The sequence below is a fragment of the Coptis chinensis genome, chromosome 9 (genome assembly GCF_015680905.1).
Source record: "Coptis chinensis isolate HL-2020 chromosome 9, ASM1568090v1, whole genome shotgun sequence".
Classification (NCBI taxonomy): Eukaryota; Viridiplantae; Streptophyta; class Magnoliopsida; order Ranunculales; family Ranunculaceae; genus Coptis; species Coptis chinensis.
Window position 1 is genome coordinate 23734223 of NC_141464.1, and position 23826 is coordinate 23758048.

General features: G+C 38.3%; 1 protein-coding gene across 1 annotated transcript; it reads left to right on the forward strand.

The window, feature by feature from the left end:
* The first annotated feature begins 23233 nt into the window (after nucleotides 1-23233).
* Nucleotides 23234-23629, forward strand: LOC147475258 (uncharacterized). Its single transcript, XM_086585353.1, has one exon. The coding sequence runs from the start codon at nucleotides 23234-23236 to the stop codon at nucleotides 23627-23629; it is 396 nt and encodes a 131-aa protein (XP_086441479.1).
* Nucleotides 23630-23826: the final 197 nt, after the last annotated feature.

Sequence of the window (23826 nt, forward strand, 5' to 3'; positions counted from 1 at the left end):
TCTGATATACTAGTAGAAACCTCTAACTGGAGATGCGAGGTGTGGAAGAAAGGAATACCTGGTTGCGTCCTTGCTTCGCTTATGAATAGCGTCTTGTTTATGCGTGTTCAGTGTATATAACAAGTTAGAACACTGAAAAACTTGAAAAATCGACATTCGAAACAAACCTGTGGAAATCCGGCAAAATTCAGCTTAGGGCGCGAGTGCGCTCTCCTTGGGCGCAGGTGCGCCTCAGGGTTTTGTGAATGTCCAGTGTTTTGAGGGCAGGTGCGCTCCTTTTGGGCGCAGGTGCGCCTCAGGGTTTTCGAATGTCCAGTGTTTTGAGGGCAGGTGTGCTCCTTTTGGGCGCAGGTGCGCCTCAGGGTTTTCAAGTTTTAGGCCTTTTATCTTACTCCAAAAAATTTGAAATTTTTACAGTAATTTGCTAAGACGTCTATCAAGTAGACTGTAAAATTTCAGATCAATCGGAGCTATGAAAGTCCCTCTACTGCCCTGCAAAGTTTGCAAAACAGTTTTCAGACACAATACAAACAACCGAATGGTTAACCCATCAAAACAAAGCCAAGAATTTCCAAATTTTTACTGGAGACTCCTGACAGATCCTACTTATTCCTGTAAAAACTTTAGAGCAATTGGAGTTCTAAAACCTCTCCTTATCGGCTGGTGTTCCAAATATTAAGTGTTTGCAACACTGCAGAAGCACACTGGAAACACTCTACTATTTAGGAGGCCAAAACAAATAAAAAACTCGTCAAATTTTTACTAAAAACTCCTGACTTAGGATAGATACTCCTGTAAAAATTATAGAATTTTTAGAACTCCCTACGTAACCTTACTCGTCTGTTTTTCAAGAACATATGGTGTGAAAACTGAAATGCAGCACTATAAAGATCGTATTTTTTTTCACAAGGTAAACCAACTTTGAAAACTCTGAAAATATTCCAGTAAATCAACAACACATTAAATTTTATGTCTGAAAATTTTCAGAATTTTTAAAAATTTAGAAATACCTTCACCGCAGTGTTTTTCTCTGTGAATCCGCATGCCCCTATGCCTAAAACAAAGAAATGGTTCGAAAATTCAAGAAATAAGAATGAAAAATTAAAAGGGTGGGTGGGTAGAGAATGGGGGATTGCCCCTTGGATTCAAGCAATTGAATTCTTGTCTTGAACGAGATTAAGATGGCAGCGGCGCCATTTGATAACCGTAAAAATAGTAGAATCCTAAATATTAATGTTAACAACACTAATACGTAATCCTACCATTCTTACGTTTAAATCAATTCTTCTTACTCTCAAAACATAATCATGCAATATAATGAGTAAGGATTCGTTCCACTCTTAACTGCCTAGACTTAAATTGAATTTAACTAATCAAACCCAAAAAAAACAATGGTGAGAGTAATAATTTGATGTGAAATTTCTATACTACCATTCCCAACACAAGAACAATAATAAGAACATGTCATTATGGAATAAGTAATTAATTTTGTAAATCTAATAGAACAATAAGAACAAAATATGATTGAATGAATAACAACTACTTATTAATCTAATGACCAATAAAAACAATGATTCAATACTCAAGAAATAAACTAATTAATTAATGTAAAACTAAATAATGTAAAACTAGATCTGGATCTCAAAACTAATCTCTAATGGCTACTTTCTACCTAACCTAATTTAACTACCTAACCTCCTTTTTTAACAAAGAGTCAAACTTTTGTTTTTATACTTTCAGATCCAAAAATCATGCATGGGCTTGGAGCCATGTTTTGGGCCGGAAAATCGGGCCCAAAACCCAATTTCTTTAGTCCAAAATGGGCTCTTCAGCTGCAGTTGGCTTTGACATATATTTCGTCCACTTTTGCTCCTCTGATTGGGTCAAAGCATGGACCATTGGAAAGCTCTTTCCGAGCTGGTCGTTTTGACATAAGATACTCCCAATTCCAAGGTCTGAGTCCAAAGATACGGCCTTCGGAAGTTCTGCTGACTTGTTGTGCAATTAAGCCCCCGTGTTGACTTTTCAGCTTTTGACCGGGCTTTACAAAGGCTTTGTCTCCTTGAATCTTGGCCTTTATTCACAGAACTCCTTAGCAACCGACCTTTGCTCCTTTATCTAGCTAAAGTGGCACATTTCTGTACATAATGGACTTTGAAGCCTGAAATGCATAAAAACACGTAATCAGTATTAACTCTTAATTATTACTCACATAATTGGTCTAAAAGTATGATGGTTAAGGGGTTAAAACTATAGTTCTGGGCTCTTATCAGTAGTTAAATGTTGTTAGAATTTCAATTTTAATATAATGTGGTTCTTTTCAAATTGTGCATTGTTTTTTTTGTTAATCCCACCTTCCCAAATTGTTTGGGGGTGGTATTATTTATTCTGACATAATTTTTATATGATCCTCAATTTTAGAAGTTATTTTGGAGTGATTGTTGAGAATATTGCCGATATTGACATGCCTATGATTAGATGTTGTGGTAGGATGAAATCTAAAAGAATTTAGAAGTTACTATTCTAAATTCAATCTAAAAGATATTAGGTTTGTTTTAGAATCAAGAATATGGGTTGTTTTCGTTTTCGGTTTTGAAAATTTTTTGTTTTCGGCAATTGCCTTAAAACTTTTTGGCAACTTCCCGATTCGTTTTGGAAACTCAAAACATATATAAACTTCATTTATTCTCCACACAAAACTCACATCTCTCACTTTCATCTCTCACCTTTCACTCCCAAGTTTTCCTTCTTTTTCTACTTCACTTCAGCACTCAGCAGCTTGGAGCGCACCTGCGCCTCAGTTGAGTGCCACCCGTGCCCAAAACACTGTAAGTCCGATTGCTCCTAAGCGCGACCCGCACCCATACAAGGCTTAGGTTGAGCACACCCCGCACCCTAACATCCGTAGGCACGAAAAATTCCAATTTTTTGTGTGTTGTTCTAGGATCGTTCCAACTGTTCTAGAGAGTAGTTTTGTGATGACATCACCTATAGTCATACCGGAGCAGTCTTTCGAAGACTTGTTGGGAAGCGAGACTTATGGACATTGGTTCCGCAACAGGATCTTACAGTTAGGATGGAGGCATCTACTGGTAAGTGAAGACGACTCGTATTCACCTCAGCTTACTGAATATTTTTACAATAATGTTAGTTTCTATTGTAACCAGGATGGAGAACAAGAATTCTCCGTCGTGGTTGATGACACGCCACTAGAATTCAATAAGTATTTGGTAGCGTTAGTTTCGTGAATACCAATACCTGATCCTATTCACACGTGAGGGGTATATGACCAATAATGCATACCTCTATGACTATACATATTTCCATGAGTATTATGGGGGAGGGGAGTTCCGTAGAATGGACCAAGGGCGTTATAACATAGCCCTTGGTAGCCTGTCCCTCAATGTAGGCACCACCATGTTATTCATCCTGATGAATATTTTAGGGGATTGTCAGTTTACTTCAACAAATAGTACCGTTGGTGACGTTTTCCTTGCTTTAGCTGAGGGACGTCACCGATATGACATTCCCCGAGTATTAGTTGCTAGTCTTAAGAGAGCCCAAAGCATGAGGCATAAGTATCTTCTTATGCCTGTTTTGGTTTGCCGCATCATGCGTAGTTCTCTACCTAAATTCTGTACCCAGTTCACGGATTGCAAAAAGGTTGAAATCATGAGACCCACCAATTAGGTGGCTCGCTCATTTCAAGCAACGACTTGGTTGGGATGGCAGGTGCAACCTCATTTGGTTGCTCCTTCCACCCCATCAGACATAGTAACACTCGACAGGTTAGCACGTGTTGATGACACACAGTGATGGGCTTGGCAAGTTATCATGGCATGGTAGGACACGAAGGAACCTTATCTCTTTAAAGAGGATGACGAGTAAACGCGGGAGAAGAGGTAAGTTTTAGTTTCAGTAAGTGTCTGCTTATGTCCCAAGCAATTTGATTCTTGTTAACCCCATAATGGGTGTAACTCATATAGAGTTGCGTCTATTTTTCTTTTTCTATATTAGTATGTTTTAACCTTGTTTTGCAGATGTTACAGAATTTCACGCGTTTTCATGATATTTCTCTACCCTTTTTATTTAAATACTTTGAAGACAAAGCATGCTTCTTGTTTGGGGGCATAGAAACACGTGTAATTAAGGCATCTGTTAGGATATAGATATGTATAATATGCACTTGTTTTCTAGTAAAAATTATAAAATTTCAAAAATATAAATAAAAAGTTATGCTATACACTTAGGAATATTGGTATTGTTTTATTTCTCTATGCTCTGAATAATCTAGAAGTCTCACGTAGCTTTTGCATTAGAATAATTTTTAGAAACTTAGGTTAATATGTAGGTAATAATCTTTGCATCTATCTATAAATATATTACATGAGTATCTATGATTGTTTGGCAATAAGTTTCTGAAATCTAAGCTAGAGTACTTATTCTACAAATCCTGTGAGAATATAGCCTAAAGCCTTATATGAGTGAAACATTTGAGAAATAACACAAGGGAGAAGTAAAATCCGGATAGAAAAATCACACGTCCACTTGCTTGATTACTATACCATATCCTAAGCGAGAATTTAGGCCCTTTTTGGATCGATATAGCCAAAAATTCAAACCTTATGAAATTATTTTCCTCTAGTCGCCCCTCTGAGCATTTCTTTAGCCTTTTATAAACCGCAAATCCTTTAACCTGTTACAAAACAAAATAAAAATAAAAATCAGCCTACCCATTCTTTAGAAGAGTCTGAGAATAGAGATGAAGAATAGGAAAGAGAAAGACCTGTGAAATCAAGAATTGTTAGTCGCTTCAAATAAGAAAAGAAAGTTTCCATCCAAATAAAAAATAAATAAAATAAATAAATAAAAGAAAATAAAGAGTTAGAACTCCAAAAATATAATCAAATGAGTTATAAGCCAAAGAAAAAGAAAAATATGGCTAAGGATGGAAACAAAATATAGAAGCAAATGTAAAGAACAAGGTTTTCTCTAGTTACATAATATGAAGACTCTATTATCTCAGACTTGTCCTTTTTGAATATCCATTTCCTTCTTTCTTAAACAATCTCCTAATCCCCGCAACACCTAATAAAGACCTCTAGCTCAATTAGGAATAGGTTAGTGTGATAGTAAGTGGCAAATGTGTTTGATCGAATCCGGCTTTCTTATGTATCATTGAGATTGTAAGGTAAAGTGTGCCCACTGCATACTAGAGTAGCGAAACTTGAGCAGAAAAATCAGAGTTGTTTTTGTCTTGACATTTATGTGAGGACCTATTTAAGGACGCTATTCCGAGTTTTCAGAAATGGACTTGCTAGTGCATTTCATAGTATTACTCATTGTATATATGTTTATTCATAGATGATTGATTATTATGCATATATTAGCTTAGGTTTCGACTTGATTATGCTTTATTCATTGCTAGTGAGATATATAGATAATTGGGAGCATAAATAAGGAAACAATAGTTTTATTTCTTAGTCGTTGTAGTATAGATGAAGTTTGTGAGTACTTTCACTGGAAAACTCTCACGAGGCTATAAATCGTCCATTAGGGAATTCCTAGTGGTTTGAGGCCTTTTTGCATATGGTCAATGCAATCCCACTCGGCGAAATGAGAGTAGTTAGAACTCCATTTTTGGTTACTTATTCTAATTTCTCATATTTGCTTGAGGACAAGCAAAATGCTCTTTGGGGGTGGTTTGATAAGAGCCCAAAACTGTAGTTTTAACCCCTTAACAATAATACTTTTAGAACAATTATGCGAGTAATAAATAAGAGTTAATGCTGATTACGTGCTTTTATGTATTTTAAGCTTTGGAGTCAATTATGTGCAGAGATATGTCAGTTTGGCAAGATAAAGGAGCAAGGGTTGGTTGCTAAGAAATTTTGTGATTAAAGGCCAAGATTCAAGGAGAAAAAGCCTTTGTGAAGCCCGATCAAAGCTAAAAAGTTAAAGTCAACGTGGGCGTAAAACAAAAGTTATAACTTAATGAAGGCCAAGTATCTTTGGACTCAGACCTCGGAATTGGGCCTACCTTATGCCAAAACGACCGGCTCGGAAAGAGATTTCTAATAGCCTAATCTTTGACCCAATCAGAGGAGAAGAAGTGGACGAAAATCCTATTGAAGTCAAATCTAGTTGAAAAAGCCTTTGTGGACTGAAGAAATTGGGCTTTGGGCTCGATTTTTCTGCCCAAAATATGGATCCTCAGCCCATGCACAAAAATGTGGATCTGGTTTCCTCCATTTCAACACATAAGACTGAACTCTTAAGAATCCTTAGTTTAGGTAGCAAGAAGCCATTAGAGAATAGTTTTTAGATCTAGTTTTATATTCAAGTAATTAGTTTAGAACAAAGTAGATTATTAATTTAGTTATTGATTCATTGTTTTATTCTTCATTAGATTAATAACAGTAGTGAGTTATTCATAATTTCAGTTTTGGTTTATTAAATTACTTAAATCTAAATTCAGTTCTTAGCTGTTAATCATTTATTAGTTGTTAATTTAGATTTGAATTCTTGGTTAGATCAATATAGTAAAGTTATAATCTTAATATGATGTCTTGTTTAAATTCAATTGGAAATGATAGCATAATGATTCTAGGCTAAACCTCCATTAGAGGGGTTTGAAGAAGCCTTGATGAAGCTTGATTTGTGTTAGCATAGAATAGTCGTGATTTTCCATTCCATTCTAGAAAACGATTAGTTCACCATGAGAATGGGTTTGATTGTTTCACATGCTAGATGTTAGTTGGTAAAGATTACTATGAACAAATAGGGATTAGGAAGAACCAATTGTTATGCGAAAGCAGTTTAATTTGGATTACAATGATTCTTTATTAGTAAATTAAATCAAGTTAAAGCGGAATCAATCCCTCCTAATTCCTTATCATAGATTCAATTTAGCATTTCATAGTTGAATTATCGTATCTCGTTAGTGTAATTTGCATCGTAGTATAATTTCGTAAAACTCTCATTAACTTTGGATAAATTGATAATCTTAGGAAGCACGAATTCTAAAGAACTAGGAGTGGAACGAATCTTTTACTCCAACTCTATTTCGATAGAATTGAGAGTAGAAAAACTTTGAAAACAACTTTGCATCGAAAATAGCTTTAGTTTTACTTGTGTTTAAGTTTAATCATTTATTTGTGGGTAAAATTATTTGATAAATTTAGTTTATCAGAGGACTAGGCATCAGGAGACTCAAGGATATCAACCTCTCGATGCTAATGAAACAAGCCTGGGGCTTGCTCACTGAGGAGAGTGATTGGTCTGCCTTCATGCGAGGCAAATACATAAACATGTCGGGTGCATGGACTGACTATAAGACCTCAACAGTCTGGAAGGGAATTGGATGGGCTCTCTGATAAACTGAAAAATAAATAGTTTACCTACGAAATGAACGATAAAACTCAAAATGTAAGTAAACTAAAACTATTTAAGTGTCTATTTTATCAAAGTTTCTACTCTCAATTCTATCGAAATAGAGTGGAGTAACAAATTCGTTCCTCTCCTAGTGCTCTAGCATGGATGTTTTCTAATCTAATTAGTCGGTCTTAAGTCAATGAGAGCTTTTCTGAAGGTGATTACTACGATACTTACTGAATTTGATTACTTGACTTTTAAACTACTAATGCTATGGAAATATGATTGTTTTGAATCTAGATAAATGATTAGGGGAATTGAATCCACCTCGAATCCAACTTAATAGCCTAACATAGATTCTTATATCTCGATTCCATGCGTTCTTACGGCAAAGAAATTCGAAGTTCTAATCCCTAGTGTTCATGGCATTTCTACCGAAAGTACTAACTAGCATGTGAGGTCGTCCACTCATTCTCATGGCGAATCACGACCTTCTAGATTGGAATAGATTCTACAATGTTTCTACACTATACCACTAAGTTTTCATCAAGGCTTCATCAACCCCTCTAATGGAGGTTTTAGCCTTGAGTCATCAAACCATCATTTCCCATTGAATTATAACTACACATCATATTAAAATTCTAACTTAACTAAATGAACTAACAATGGTTCAATCTATTTAAACTACGGAAAGATAATCAACAAGAATTAAAATCAGATCTATAAATTGAAATAACACAATTTGAAATTGAGAAAACAACTATTTTATTTATCTAATCAATCAAGAACAATGATTCAAAGACTTAATCTAAAACAAGAATTGAAAATGGAACTAAGCTTAATTTAATTAATAAAACTAGATCTAGAATTCTATATATTAATTTAGGTCTAACTAGCTACCATTAACAAAGAGCTAAGCTTTTGTTTTTATACATTCAGATCCAAAAATCGTGCATGGGCTTGGAGCCATGTTTTGGGCCAGAGAATCAGGCCCAAAACCCAATTCTTTCAGTCCAAAAAGGCCTCTTCAACTGCAGTTGGCTTCCACAGACTTTTCGTCCACTTCTGCTCCTCTTATTTGGTCAAAGCTTGGACCATTGGAAAGCTCTTTCTGAGCCGGTCGTTTTGACATAAGGTAGGCCCAATTCCGAGGTTTGAGTCCAAAGATATGGTCTTCAGAAGTTCTGTTGACTTTGTGCAATCAAGCTTTACTTTACACTGCGTGGACTTTGACGTTTCAGCTTTGACCGGGCTTTAGAAAGGCTTTGTCTTCTTGGATCTTGGCCTTTAATCACGAAACTCCTTAGTAACCGACCTTTGCTCCTTTATCTCGCTAAAGTGGCACATTTCTGCACATAATGGACTTTGAAGCCTCGAAATGCATAAAAACACGTGTCGGTGTTAACTCTTAATTATTACTCACATAATTGGTCTAAAAGTATGATCATTTCTGAGGGGTTAAAACTACAGTTTTGGCTCTTATCAAACCACCCCCAAACAGCATTTTGCTTGTCCTCAAGCAAAGATGAGAAATTAGAATAAGTGACCAAAAATGGAGTTCTATCTACTCGTTTATTTGAGTCGCGATTGCATTGACCATATGCAACATGACCTTAAACCACTAGGAATTCCCTAGTGGACGAAGTTATAGCCTCGTGAGAGTTTTCCAGTGAAGGTACTCACAAACTTCATCTATACTACAACGACTAAGAAATAAAACTATTGTTTCCTTATTCATGCTCCAAACTATCTATACATCTCACTAGCTATGAACAAGAATAACCAAGTCACAAACCTAAGCTAATAGATGCATAATACTCAATCATCTATAATAAACATATATACAATGAGTAATACTATGAAATGTCTAGCAGATCCGTTTATGAAACTGGGAATAGCGTCCTTAAGTAGGTTCTCACAATAATAGTCAAGATACAACACTCTGATTTTTCCACTCAAGTTTCGCTACTCTAGTGCGCAGTAGGCACACTTTACCTTACAATCTCAATGACACACAAGGAAGTCGGAGTCGATCAAACACATCTGCCACTTACTATCACACTAACATATTCCTAATTGAGCTAGAGGTCTTTATTAGGTGTTTCGGGGATTAGGAGATGGTTTAAGAAGGAAGGAAATGGATATTCAACAAGGACAAGTCTGAGATAATAGAGTCTTCATATTATTTAACTAGAGAAAACCTTGTTATTTACTTTTTGCTTCTACACTTTGTTTCCATCCTTAGCCATATTTTTTTCTTTTTCTTTGGCTTTTGACTTTTTTTTTGGATGGAAACTTCTTTTCTTTATTTTCTGAAGCAACTAACTAATTTTTGTTTACACATGTTTTTCTCTTCTTCTTTCTTCCTCATTCTATTCTCAGACTTATTCTAAATTGGGTAGGTTGATTTATATATATTTTTTTATTTTGTTTTGTTTTTGTAACAGGGTAAAGGAATTGTGGTTCATGGAAGGCTAAGGAAAGGCTCAGAGGGGCGACTAGCGGAAAATAATTCATAGGTTTGAATTTCTGGCTATATCGATCCAAAGAGGGCCTAAATTCTCGCTTAGGATATGGCATAGTGATCAAGCAAGTGGATGTGTGATTTCTCTATCCGGATTGTACTTCTCCCTTGTGTCATTTCTCAAATGTTCCGCTTATATAAGGCTTTAGGCTATATTCTCACAGGATTTGTAGAATAAGTACTCTAGCCTAGATTTCAGAAACTTACTACTAACAACCATAGATACTCATGTAATATATTTATAGATAGATGCAAACATTATTACTTACATATTAACCTAAGTTTCTAACAATTATTCTGATGCAAAAGCTACGTGAGACTTCTAGATTGTTAAGAGCATAGAGAAAGAAAACAATACCAATATTCCTAAGTGTATAGCATAAACTTATTTATTTATTTATTTATTTATTTATTTTTATTTTTATTTTTTTTTTGAGAAACAAATGCATATTATACATATCTATCCTAATAGATGCCTTAATTACACGTGTTTCTATGCCCCCAAACAAGAAGCATGCTTTGTCCTCAAAGTATTGTAAATAAAGAGGGTAGGAAAAATACCATTGAAACGTGTGAAATTCAGGAACATCTGCAAAACAAAGTTAGAACGTACTAATATAGGAATAAAACTAACGCAACTCTAACCGAATTAAATTGCTTGGTACATAAGCAGACACTAACAAAACTAAGAACTTATAACTTTTAAGCATCCTCCTCATTAAAGATATGAGGTTCCTTCGCATCCTGCCAGTTCATTATAACTTGCCAAGCTTGGCGCCATTTATCATCCACTAATGCTAACCTGTTAAGTGTTATTGTGTCTGATGGGATGTACGGGGCGACCAAATGAGGCTGCACCTGCCATCCCAGCCAAGTCATTGTTCGCAATGAGCGAACCACCCTATTGGTGGGTCCCATGACTTCAACCCTTTCCCAATCTGTGAATTGTGTACAGAATACAGGTAAACAACTACGCATGATGCGGCTTACCAACACAGGCATAAGAAGATACTTATGCCTCATGGTTTGGGCTCTCTTAAGACTAGTGACCAAAACTCGGGGAATGTCATATCGGGTAACGTCCCTCCCTAAAGCGAGGAAAATGTCACCAGCGATCTTGTTTGCGAAGTGAACCGCCATTCCCCAAAATATTCATCGGGATGAATAACATGGTGGTGCCTACGTTTAAGGAAAGGCTACCAAGGGCAATGCTATATCGCCGCTTGGTCCATTACTCGAAAAACCCCTCCCCATAAAAATCATGGAAATATGTATAATCATAAAGATATGCATTATCAGTCATATATGCCCATGTGTGAATAGGATCGGTATTGGTATTCCTAAAACTAAAGGCGACCAAATTTTTATTGAATTCATGTGTGTGGTGTCATCGACTCACGACGGAGAATTCTTGATCTCCATCCCGATTACAATAGAATTTGGCGTGGTCATAGAAATAAGCGATGGTCGTGGTGGATATGAATCGTCATCACTTACCGATGAGATGGCGCCATCCTAATCAAGCAGGATTCTTTGTCGGGACCAATGTCCATAGGTCTCCGGTTACCCAACACATCTTTGAAAGACTGTTCGGGTATGACTATAGGAGATGTCATCACAATAACTCTTTGAACAGTTTCACAAAATCCTGGAATGACCGTCGAAAATTGGAAATTTCCGCGTTCCGCGAAACCGGTATGGCGGCAGCGTGTAGAAGCGGTCGCTCTTGTGTAAATGCGATTAGCAGTTATTATGCTGGTCGCGCTTTTGGTATGAGGGGCGGATCGCGCTCTAGGTCCAGTAGGCTGAGGGGCGGTCGCTCGAAGATGAGGGCGGTCGGCGCTCGACAAAATTTTCCGAAAATGTGAAGGCGCAGCGCAGCGCTCTCGAAATTTGAAACCGGAGTTTAGAGCAAAAAAGAAAGAAAACTTGGAGTGGAAGGTGCGGGATGATGGTGGGATGTATTGTGGTTTGTTAGTGTAGAAAGGATGGAGTTTAAATAGGTTAGGAGCTTCCAAAACGAATCGGGAAGTTCCCTATTTGTTTGAAGGCAATTTCCGGAAATAGGAAAATTTCCAAAACCGTAAACGGAAACAAGCCGTTTTCATGATTTCCTAAAAATCCTGGTATCTTTCATACTGGATTTAGAATAGGAACTTCTAAACTCTCCTAGATTTTATGCTACCACCACATAAGACATAGATATGCCGATATCGGCAAAATTATCAACCTTTCCTCCAAGACAACTTAACATATATATGATCATATAACGACTTATGCTTGGTCTAAATATTTCCACCCCCAAACAAGTCGGGAAGGTGGGATAAATGATCAAACAAGCAGTACTCGAAAATAACCAATTATATTAAAAATAAAATAAAATAAAATATAAATCCAAACAACATTAAATAAACACATTAGTATTTAAATTTTAACTACTGAATTAAAATCCTTCTAATAAAACGAAATTATGAAATAACAAATAACTCCAACCAGGTGAGCACCTAGTTTTGTGATGATGATGGACCCCGAGATGGAGATTGGCTCTGGGATGGAGAATGGCTTGAACCATCGTCGTCCCGGCGACGACGCTCATGCCCGGCCGGGACTCGGCTGAAATAGAGTCCTCCACGGGTGGCATGCGTCGTAGCATCTCTATTCGGAACAAGCGTTGGGCTTCCATCTCAATCTGCCATCGAAAATCGCATCTTGGGTTTGTTCTTGCTGGTGGATAGTCTCCATGTTATACAAGATATTGTCCGGAACCCTTCGAAAGTATTTCAAATCTCCTCTGAAGGTTCCCTTGCTTCTTTTGAACTACTATCCGCCTATTTCTGGATATCTCCACAAATACCATAAACGCACGCAAGGCGGTTTGCAACACTTGCATCGCTTCTACATTAGAATTACACCTCTCTAATGCATTTTCATCCATCCATGTCATATCTTCCCTTTCATCCTCCGACTCATCCATTTTTCTTCGCATAACGGCCAAGTCTCTTGGATGCAATCCAGATAGATACTTGCATTAGAATGCAATTTGATCTTAATAGGAGCAGATCTTGTGACAGCTATAAAGGAGAGCATGATCTTAGTGATCAATATGGGAAGAGGCGCTAAACTCTTCCCCACTCCTCGAATCACATTAAACATTAAATCGAGGATACAGAAATTATAGTTCTTTGTTTGCAATATCCGAGAACGTCACGGATATTGCAGGCCGATATCACTGACTTTGTCTTTTCCGAGGACATTCCTACCAATCCACTGAGCTATAGCCAGTTGATTGGTTCTCAGGGTGGTCTGGCGGACGCAATGGGATGTCGGATTGTATTCACCCTCCACGACAAGTATCCTTCATCAAAGCAGGAACTCCAAGATATCTCGGGGTCCCTGAATTGTCGTTACTAGGTTGCTTTCAAGCGTAATTCCTAACAGTTCAGCTAACAACCGGCGCGTTACTTCTCTCCGCGTTCCTCCTAACTTTATGAAAATCCTATCCCTTTCCAATTCTCGCTTTTTATAAAACTGTTCTACCAAATCATAGTGATAGAACTCCTCAGTTGAGTACCACAGGCCGTTCCAATGTCTCCTGAACATCTCCACGTCATAAAATGGCGCGAAACTGTCGGGAGCAAACGCGTTTTCCGGCAAAATTCTACGTCGTAGCGCCATGAAGTTTCTGTTTTTAGGTTTGTATAAGGTGGAGGAGACGAGTTTGATGAAAACTTCCTAAAAAACGATGGTGGTGGGTATGGTGGAGGTTGGAGACTTGAATTGTTGGGTGTTTGCTTGATGGAAACGGTTGGAGATTGTGTGGGAGATTGGTGTTGGTGTTACACAATGGGCGTGGGTGGTGTTTCTATTTTGATATATTCTATTTATTTTTTATTTTTATTTTGGTTGCTAGGGTTTAATTTAAATTTGTGAAAAGCGGTTTGAGAAGATGAAGTCGCGATTGTGTTTGTGGAAAGGGAGGCGCGGGCGCGCTGTAGGTGCGCGCGAGTTGGGCGCAAGCCCAATTCGATTTTTCGACTTTTGTCGATTTTTAGCGCGACTTCAAACTAAATTTCCGCCGTTACGGTCCGATTTTTATAATGAGTTATGGAAATGATCAGTAGAGAATTTCCAAACCAATGATCCATAAAACACTCAATTCCAACCATGGGTGACGTATAAGAGGGTGGAAGGACGCCTCAAAGTGCGTGTGTGACGTAAGTTATGCGAACGAAGGAAATCCAAGTTTAGATTACGTCAACCCAATTGAACTAATGGGCCTAAACAAAACCAATGGAAAGTTCGAGCAATCCCCGATGGAAAGATCGATTTTGCCACCCCAAACAAATTTTTAAACACAAAATTTGTTTACAACGTGGGTCGTTTACTGTCAGATTCCCAAGACTTGTTGGATTGCTATTTCTATGATTTTAGGAATTTTAATTTTATTTTTATTTGTTTATTATAAGAAACATGAAAAACGATAAATACGTAATTCACTCCATAGAGGAACATGACTCAAAACCGAGAAAAACATGCAAAAGTGGAAAACGTGAATTATGTGGAATGTGGACTTAGGATCCGGTACTTACAGCCACACACTCCATAGGGAGGGCCGGTTACCTGAATGGTGTACTTATCGATTATATGGAAATGAAAGTAAGTACACCAATTGACAAGGGTCGATCCTCATAGAGCGAGGTCCTCTGTAAAAGGACTTCCTCTACATCGGGGGGACGAAGTTCGTGAAAATGTTTTAACCGTTGACCATTAACTTGAAAGGTACTGTTGTCATTTGGATTTACCAAGGTGATTGCCCCGTAAGGGGTGACTTCATAACGAAAAGGGGCGGACCAACGGGTTTTAGTTTGCACAGGGAAAACATGTAGGCGGGGAGTTGTAAAGCAAAACCTTTTGTCCGACCACAAACTCTTTGTGCAAGATATGCTTATCATGAACATGTTTCATGTTAGCTTTATAATCCTTTCTTGAGATCGCATTTAATCGCTACGGATTTCTTCAAGATCATTCAATTGCAACTTGGTTTGACACCGCCTCATCAATATTTAAGTTAAGGCTTTTATAACCCACGAGCATGGCTTTAATTCAATCCGGCAAATGACATGGTTTCCCAAATACAAGTCTAAAGTGAGACATACCGATAGGAGTTTTGAAAGCAGTTCGATACGCCCATAAGGCATCCGATAGGCGCTTTGACCCGTCTTTCCTATCGGGGTTTACAGATTGTTTCTAAAATCTTTTGATTTCCTATTAGAAACTTCTACTTGTCCGCTTAGTTTGTGGATGATAAGGAGTTGCTACTTTGTGTGTAACTCCATACTTTTTCACTAGGGATGCAACCACTCTTTTGCAAAATGTGTTCCACCATCACTAATGATGGCTTTAGGAATGCCAAACCGATTGAAAAATATATTCTTTAATAAAAATACAACAGATCTTATGGTCATTGCTACGGCAAGCTAGGGCCTCGATCCATTTTGATACATAGTCTACGGCAACTAGAATATAAATGAAACCGTGGGAAACTGGGAAAGGACCCATGAAATCAATGCCCCAAACATCAAAAATTTCTACTATTAAGATTGGATTTAATGGCATCATATTACGTTTCGTGATTCTCCCAAGTTGTTGGCAACGAATACACGTCTTGCAATACACTTGGGCATCCTTAAAAAGGGTAGGCCAATAAAATCTACATTGAAGAACTTTAGCGGCTGTTTTCATCCCACTAAAATGGCCACCACACTCTTTGTCATGGCAGAACGATAGAACTTCATTGTATTCCCACTGGGGAATACAACGACGAATAATCTGATCTGCACAATACTTAAAAAGATAGGGCTCATCCCAATAGTATAACTTAACTCTGGCCAAGAACTTCTTACGTTCATTTCTTGACCAATTATAAGGCATAACATCGGCCGCTAAATAATTGACAATGTTAGCATACCATGGTGCTGAAAAAATGGCATACAGATGCTCATCAGGAAAAGAGTCTGGTATGGACTAAGAATCAGTCTGATCGTTGTTTGTGAGTCTAGATAAGTGGTCGGCAACTACGTTTTCGACCCCTCTTTTGTCCTTTATTTCTAATGTGAACTCTTGCAGGAGAAGGATCCATCGGATTAATCTCTACTTAGCATCCTTCTTTGCAAGAAGGTACTTAAAGGGTCGCATGGTCCGTGTAAACTAAAGTTTTAGAACCAACCAAATAAGGATCTAAACTTATCTAAAGCAAAATGACAAACTAAAGAATTCTTTTTCGGTAGTTGAATAATTCCGTTGAGCATTGTTTAAGGTTTTGCTAGCATAATAAATAACGGTGGACTTATTATCTAGTTTTTGTCCCAAGATCGCACTAACCGCATAGTCACTAGCATCACACATGAGTTCAAAAGGTTTAGACCAATCGGAGGTTGTATAATGGGTGCAAGTGGTTAGGGCGGCTTTTAAAGTTTCAAAAGCCTGCGACACAGTTAAAATTAAAATCAAAGATTGCATCTTTCAAAAGCAGATTAGTTAAAGGCCTAGCTATTTTCGAGAAGTCTTTGATAAATCGCCTATAAAACCTCGCATGGCCTAGAAAGGCTCTAATATCACCGGACGGTCCGTGGTTTAGGTAGAGTCGTTATCTTATCTAGTTTGGCCTTATCTACTTCGATGCCATCACTAGATACAATGTGACCTAGTACTATGCCCTTTTCACCATGAAATGACACTTTTCCCGGTTTAAAAGCGAGGCTCTTTTCTTCGCACCATGTCAAAACCTTAGACAAAGTTAGACAAATAGTCTGTGAAGGAGTCTCCATAGATAGAAAAATCATCCATGAAAACTTCCATAAAGCTCTACCATGTCACTAAATATATGAAGCATACATCACTTTGGAAGGTACCGGGAGCATTACAAAGGCCAAAAGGCATTCGTTTATAGGCATACGTTCCAAAGGGACATGTGAAGGTGGTCTTTTCTTGGTCATTAATATCAATGATAATCTGAAAATAGCCTGAGTAGCCATCCAGAAAACAATAAAAAGGATGACCAGCTAGGCGTTCGAGCATTTGATCTATAAAGGGTAAAGGGAAGTGATCCTTTCGTGTCATAGCATTTAACCGTCAGAATCAATACTGATCCTCCATTTCATGGGACATTGTGTGACAACATAGTCACCATTCTCGTTACGTACCATGGTAACTCCCGATTTCTTAGGAACTACATGAATGGGGCTAACCCATTCGCTATCAGAGATTGGGTATATGATACCCACATCGAAAATCGTAAGACTTCTTCCCTAACCACCTCTTTCATGGTGGGGTTCAAGCGCGACGCCGAGGTTCACGCTAAGTCTTCGCGTTATCCTCCAAATGGATAATGATGAGTGCAAACCTTAGGGTCAATTCCCTTAATGTCGCTAGGGACCAACCAATCCCTGAACGATGTTCCCTAATCACCCCGATTAAACTTGTCTCTTCATTCTTAGATAACAGAGAAGATATAATTACCGGATGATTACCATCCGATCAAGTTGTATATATTTTAATTCCGGGGAAGGGGTTTAAGACCGGGGTGGAAGGAAAATCAATAGATGTTTCGTTCCGGGGTCCTCATTTTGCATAATGAATACTTGCTTGGGTAGCAAGTCTTCATACTCAATATGTGGAGCAACCGGGTGTCTACAATTGGTGTGGACTCAAGGATGGTGTTGACTTCCTCTAAGTAGGAGTCATTTACAAAATCTGACTTTCCAAAAGAAAGGAATTTGTACATATTGTTTTTTCAGAAACGTGTTGTTAAAATAATCTTGAGCTAAGCTCTCCATCATGCTAACCTCCCCATCCATAGACGAATCATCGTAATCTGTTTCATCATTTTAAAAACATTTACCTCAACCGTGAGATGGCCAAAAGATAAGGACATCTTACCATCGCGCAATTAATAAGTCGTTGGCGGTTGGTAAAAGGGGCGCCCTAAGATGATCGGTACAGAGTCATTAGCGACTTACGTATCGAGGATAACAAAATCAGCAGGGATAGTAGAACTCCAAACCTTAACAAGCACGTTTTCCACTACACCCTTAGGATACTTAATAGACACCCTCCGCTAATTGCAACGTTATTTTTGTAGGTTGCATTTCCGTAGACCTATTTGTTTATACAAGTAATACGGGGAGTAAGTTAACACTTCGCCCCGTGTCTAATAAAGCGGTCGTCGTGTGGGAATCTCCTAAGGTGCATTTTATAGTAGGGCGACCGTGGTCCTTGTACTTAACAATTCCATTATTTTTGGATAAAGTTGGGAATTGTTCAGGTTAAAAAGGCGCCTTTAGGTATGTTGGTCTTACGCCTAGTAGTGCACAACTCTTTAAGAAACTTAGCGTGATTAGGTAGCTTTTAATAGCTTCGAGAAAAGGAAGGTTTATCGTTAGATTTTGGAAAACGCGTTCCTAATCTCCTCGAAGTTGGTATCCCCGGTTAGCATGGCTAATTTTTGAGGGAATGGTGGTTTAAGCTCTATATTTAGCGTATGGCTCGACTTGATGTGTAACCTTGGCTTTTCGTTTCTTAGGTTGTGGTTTAACCGGTACCTCTATAGTGGTAGATTCTTCAGTTTCTATGTCGGTATCTAGTTCGATATCCGGTGTAGGAGTCTCGATCGCGGTAACTATAGGCATAGTTACTTTGTTATCAACCACCTTTCGAGGCCGAGAGTGGTGATGGCATTCGTCACCTACTATAGTCGTTTCCGTTACTAGTATTACCGTTTACCTCAAAGGCCGGCTTTTTGTTGTTTTAGGGTTTTGTATCGCTTCCTCCTAGAAACACGCCTTTGGTTGGAACTTTCTCTTGGGCTAACCTTGTTGTATGCCCCGATTTATGGATTGTAATATCTGTTGGTTTGATTGAAGTCATTGATTGGAAAAATTGTTGGGTAACTTTGTATAAAGCGCCGATACGGTCCGGTTGTGTAGGTGTAGTAGTCACGGTGGTGCGACCGAACTATCTCACGTTGATTATTTATGAGTGGGTTTTGATAGTTACTATTGTTAACCTAACGATACCTCTATTGGTATTATAATTATTATAATTATTCTAACCTTGTGCTACACCTTGTCGTGGTTTAAGCTTGGTTGTTATAATTATTATAATTTCCCCGACCTTGTCCCCTGTCCTTGCCTAGGTGGAGCTTGATTATAGTTGTTTGTTTGCCTAGCATTTTGGTTATTAAACCCCTGAGTTGTAACTTGTTGATTGTTTCGCCAACTAAAGTTGGGATGTTGTCTCCATGGGGCATTAGGAATAGGATAGTTATTCATGGAGCAAACATTATCTTGCTCGATTGTTGTTGTTGTTCATAGGCTTAGAGGACAATAGGAGTCGGGTGCTCGGGACTCAAACAGAAATTACATGGGTTGGAGTTGACATTCATGACGGGAATAGGCTTTTGTTGAATAGAAATAGCCTCTACTTTTTAGTTAGAGATTCGATTAAATTTTTAAGTTAAGGGTCGGGTTTCATCTCAAACATACCGGGCGGCTTTAACTGTTGAAGAAGAACTAGCGAGCGGGGATATCATCACTTCCCAATTGTTATTAAGTTTAGTTTGTTCTTCTAAAAATTTATAAGCCTCTCGAGGCTCCTTTACTTAGGAAACTACCCCATTCATTATGTCAAGGACTTCTTTATGGTGATGTTGAAGTCCATTGAAAAAGCACGAACTAACGTGTCTTTTGCTAGGTTATGGTGTGGACACTCTATTAGCGGATCGGTGAAACGATTCCAAGCCTCGAAAATGATTCATGAGGGTTACGCCGGAAGAAATGAATCTTGGAAAGCATTTCATCCGTCTTTAGGGGTAAAAAAATGTTCCATAAATAGCTGAACAAGTTTAGCCCACGAGTCCACGAGTTAAGTTAAGTTAGCGCCAGGCGTTAACCAAGACGCCGCCTTATCGGGCTAAGGTGAAGGGAAATACCCTCGGTTTAATTTGTTCCGCACCAACCGTAGGATGATGGAATGTTGTAAGGACTTGTTCAATCCTACGATGTATTAGTAAGTAAGGTTTTTCATGGCCTAAACCATGGAAAACGGGTAACAAATTAAATATGTTTGGGGATTCAAAATCCCCAATCGGGTCTGCTAGAACGATGCAAGATTTAGGGCTATCGCTCAAAGCTTTATAGAAGTCGGAGAGAGGAGTCTCTTTTTTCACCCATTATGTCGGTATGGTTGGTGGAATAGTAGTTAGAGGTGTTATGATTGGTATACTTTCGATATGTTTGTTTGTTGACGGTTAATTACGTTCGGTGTTTTTCTCCCACCGGACCTTAATCTCATGCAACTCTAAGTCTAAAACACGAAAAACAACCCAAACAATCTTGATATATTAGTATGAACCTCTAACCGGAGATGCGAGGTATGGAAGAAAGGAATACCTGATTAAGGCCCTTGCTTCGCTTATGAATAGCGTCTTGTTTACGCTTTGTTCGTATATAGCGAGTTAGAACACCGAAAAATATGAAAGAGCAAAGTTCGAAGTCAAAACCGCCGAATCCGAAAAATTTAACCGTGGCGGCCAAGGCCATTTCGAATAGAAGCGTGATGCGTGCTCGGTAATTTTTTCAAATTACAGTGTTTTTAGCGCTGGTCGCTCCACATGGGGCGGTCGGTCGCTCTATGTCCATGAGTTAGAAGCGGTCGCCAAGGAGGGCGCCACGGCGCTTTAATGTAATTTTTACCCCGAATTTTTCAACTCTGAAATGGATAACCACAGTATGAATCAAACAAGGGTGGGTGGGTTTAATGGGACTTAAAAATGACTAATTCTACTATGAAAACAATGCTAAAGTGCAACTAAGATGGCAGCGGCGCCATTTGATAAACTGAAAAATGAATAGTTTACCTACGAAATGAACGATAAAACTCAAAACTTAAGTAAACTAAAACTATTTAAGTGTCTATTTTATCAAAGTTTCTACTCTCAATTCTATCGAAATAGAGTGGAGTAACAAATTCGTTCCTCTCCTAGTGCTCTAGCATGGATGTTTTCTAATCTAATTAGTCGGTCTTAAGTCAATGAGAGCTTTACGAAGGTGATTACTACGATACTTACTGAATTTGATTACTTGACTTTTAAACTACTAATGCTATGGAAATATGATTGTTTTGAATCTAGATAAATGATTAGAGGAATTGAATCCACCTCGAATCCAACTTAATAACCTAACATAGATTCTTGTATCTCGATTCTTACGTTCTTACGGCAAGAAATTCGAGTTCTAATCCCTAGTGTTCATGGCATTTCTACCGAGTACTAACTAGCATGTGAGGTCGTCCACCCATTCTCATAGCGAATCACGACCTTCTAGATTGGAATAGATTCTACAATGTTTCTACACTATACCACTAAGTTTTCATCAAGGCTTCATCAACCCCTCTAATGGAGGTTTTAGCCTTGAGTCATGAAACCATCATTTCCCATTGAATTATAACTACACATCATATTAAAATTCTAACTTAACTAAATGAACTAACAATGGTTCAATCTATTTAAACTACGGAATGATAATCAACAAGAATTAAAATCAGATCTATAAATTGAAATAACACAATTCAAAATTGAGAAACCAACTATTTTATTTATCTAATCAATCAAGAACAATGATTCAAAGACTTAATCTAAAACAAGAATTGAAAATGGAACTAAGCTTAATTTAATTAATAAAACTAGATCTAGAATTCTATATATTAATTTAGGTCTAACTAGCTACCATTAACAAAGAGCTAAGCTTTTGTTTTTATACATTCAGATCCAAAATCGTGCATGGGCTTGGAGCCATGTTTTGGGCCGAGAATCGCCCAAACCCAGTCTTCAAATCCAAAAAGGCCTCTTCAGCTGCAGTTGGCTTCCATAGACTTTTCGTCCACTGTTGCTCCTCTGATTGGGTCAAGGCTTGGACCATTGGAAAGCTCTTTTCGAGCCGGTCATTTTGACATAAGGTAGGTCCAATTCCGAGGTCTGAGTCCAAAGATATAGTCTTCAGAAGTTCTGTTGACTTTGTGCACTATTTCTGCCTGCGTTTACTTTGACTTTTCAGCTTTGACCGGGCTTTAGAAAGGCTTTGTCTTCTTGGATCTTGGCCTTTAATCATGGAACTCCTTAGTAACCGACCTTTGCTCCTTTATCTCGCTCAAGTGGCACATTTCTGCACATAATGGACTTTGAAGCCTGAAATGCATAAAAACACGTAATCAGTGTTAACTCTTAATTATTACTCACATAATTGGTCTAAAAGTATGACTGTTACAGGGTTAAAACTACAGTTTTGGGCTCTTATCACTCTCAAAGAAATGAATCACCTACATGGCTGGGTGGTAGGAAATGGGACATCAATTAATGTTTAGAGGGAGAATTGGATCTATCAAAAACCGATTTGTGAATTTTTCCAGGAAGAATGTAAGGATATCAGGAAGCTCTAAGGCCAACTCAATGAATTCATTCAAGGCAACCTTTGGAACTTCTCCAGTAACATGACTCAAGTTCTGTACCTCATCGGTATCAATCCCTCTCATCTACAGCAACCTGACATTTCAAAGGGAGATGAGAGAGTCTTGCTCTCTCGGACGTTAAGGGAAGTTCTGATCTGGCCAGTTGCGATGAGGATATTCGGACGAAAGCACCGAAGCAAAAAGGATGCAAGTTCATCTGGAGCTCAAAAGTTCTTCCAAAGACACAAGGTTTAGCATGGAAACTGATTCGGGGGGTTTCCATAACAGATGACATGTTACAAAAATGGAAGACTCAGCTGGCCTGTCGATGTTGTATATGTAAGCAGGAGACAGAAAACCTGGAGCACATTCTCTATCACTGTGAATTGGCCAAGCGAGTTTGGGATCATGCTAGAAATATCTTCAGCATTACTTCACACATTGATTCCTTCAATGACATCATGCAACAGGCCAAACACCATAGCTCTTTGATTCTGGATATGTGGAAAGCTTGCTCGCTGACAAGTTTGGTAAGCTTATGGAAGAATAGAAATCAGGTGCTCTATGATCAGAAAATCTCCAGTTTTTCTAACATTTTCTTTCTGACTAGAAGAGCCATCATCAGAGCATACCAAAAATCGACAGGTACCATGAACAACACAGTGACCGATATGAAAATTCTTCACATCTTTAATCTCTAACACTAATTGAGAAGAGCACCCAAAATTTTGGAATGTTACTGGCTTCTACCTCCTCCTGGCATCATAAAAATTAATGTGGATGGAAGTTCACGTGGGAACCCAGGCAGGGCAGGTTGGGGAGTGATTCTCAGGGATGACATGGGTAACATTTGGGGCAGCAGCAGGAGGCCTTGGGGTAGCTACCAACTATATAGCAGAAACTTATGCTATTATAGAAGGGATTCATAGGGCACTGGATCGAGACTGGAGATATATTTGGGTGGAATCTGACTCTGCATCGGTAGTCAAAGCCTTTCAGGAAGACACAGTGCATTGGAGGGTTAGAACAAAATGGGAGCAACTCAAGGAGAAAGCAACATGGATCAATATTGTTACAGCTACATGGAGGGAGACAAACTCAGGTGCGGATAGTTGTGCGAGACATGGTGCAGCATTGCAAAATAGAGAAAGTAAATGGTGGGACAACAAACCTCCTTTTGTGAGAAATCTGGAGAACCACTATACTACTTACTTCCGTTTCATAAGCTAAATGTAGGATATAATAGGTGGGTACACAACTGATGATACCCATACTATACAGTTCTTAACACTTCTTATTCTTTTTCCTTGTAACCTTTTATTCTTTTAATCAATTACCTTTTAGCGAAAAAAAAGGGAAGGTTTAGAAAATTATGAATGATCTCAAAGGTAATTGGTTTAAGTGCAAATTTGAGGTTTCTTTGAAAT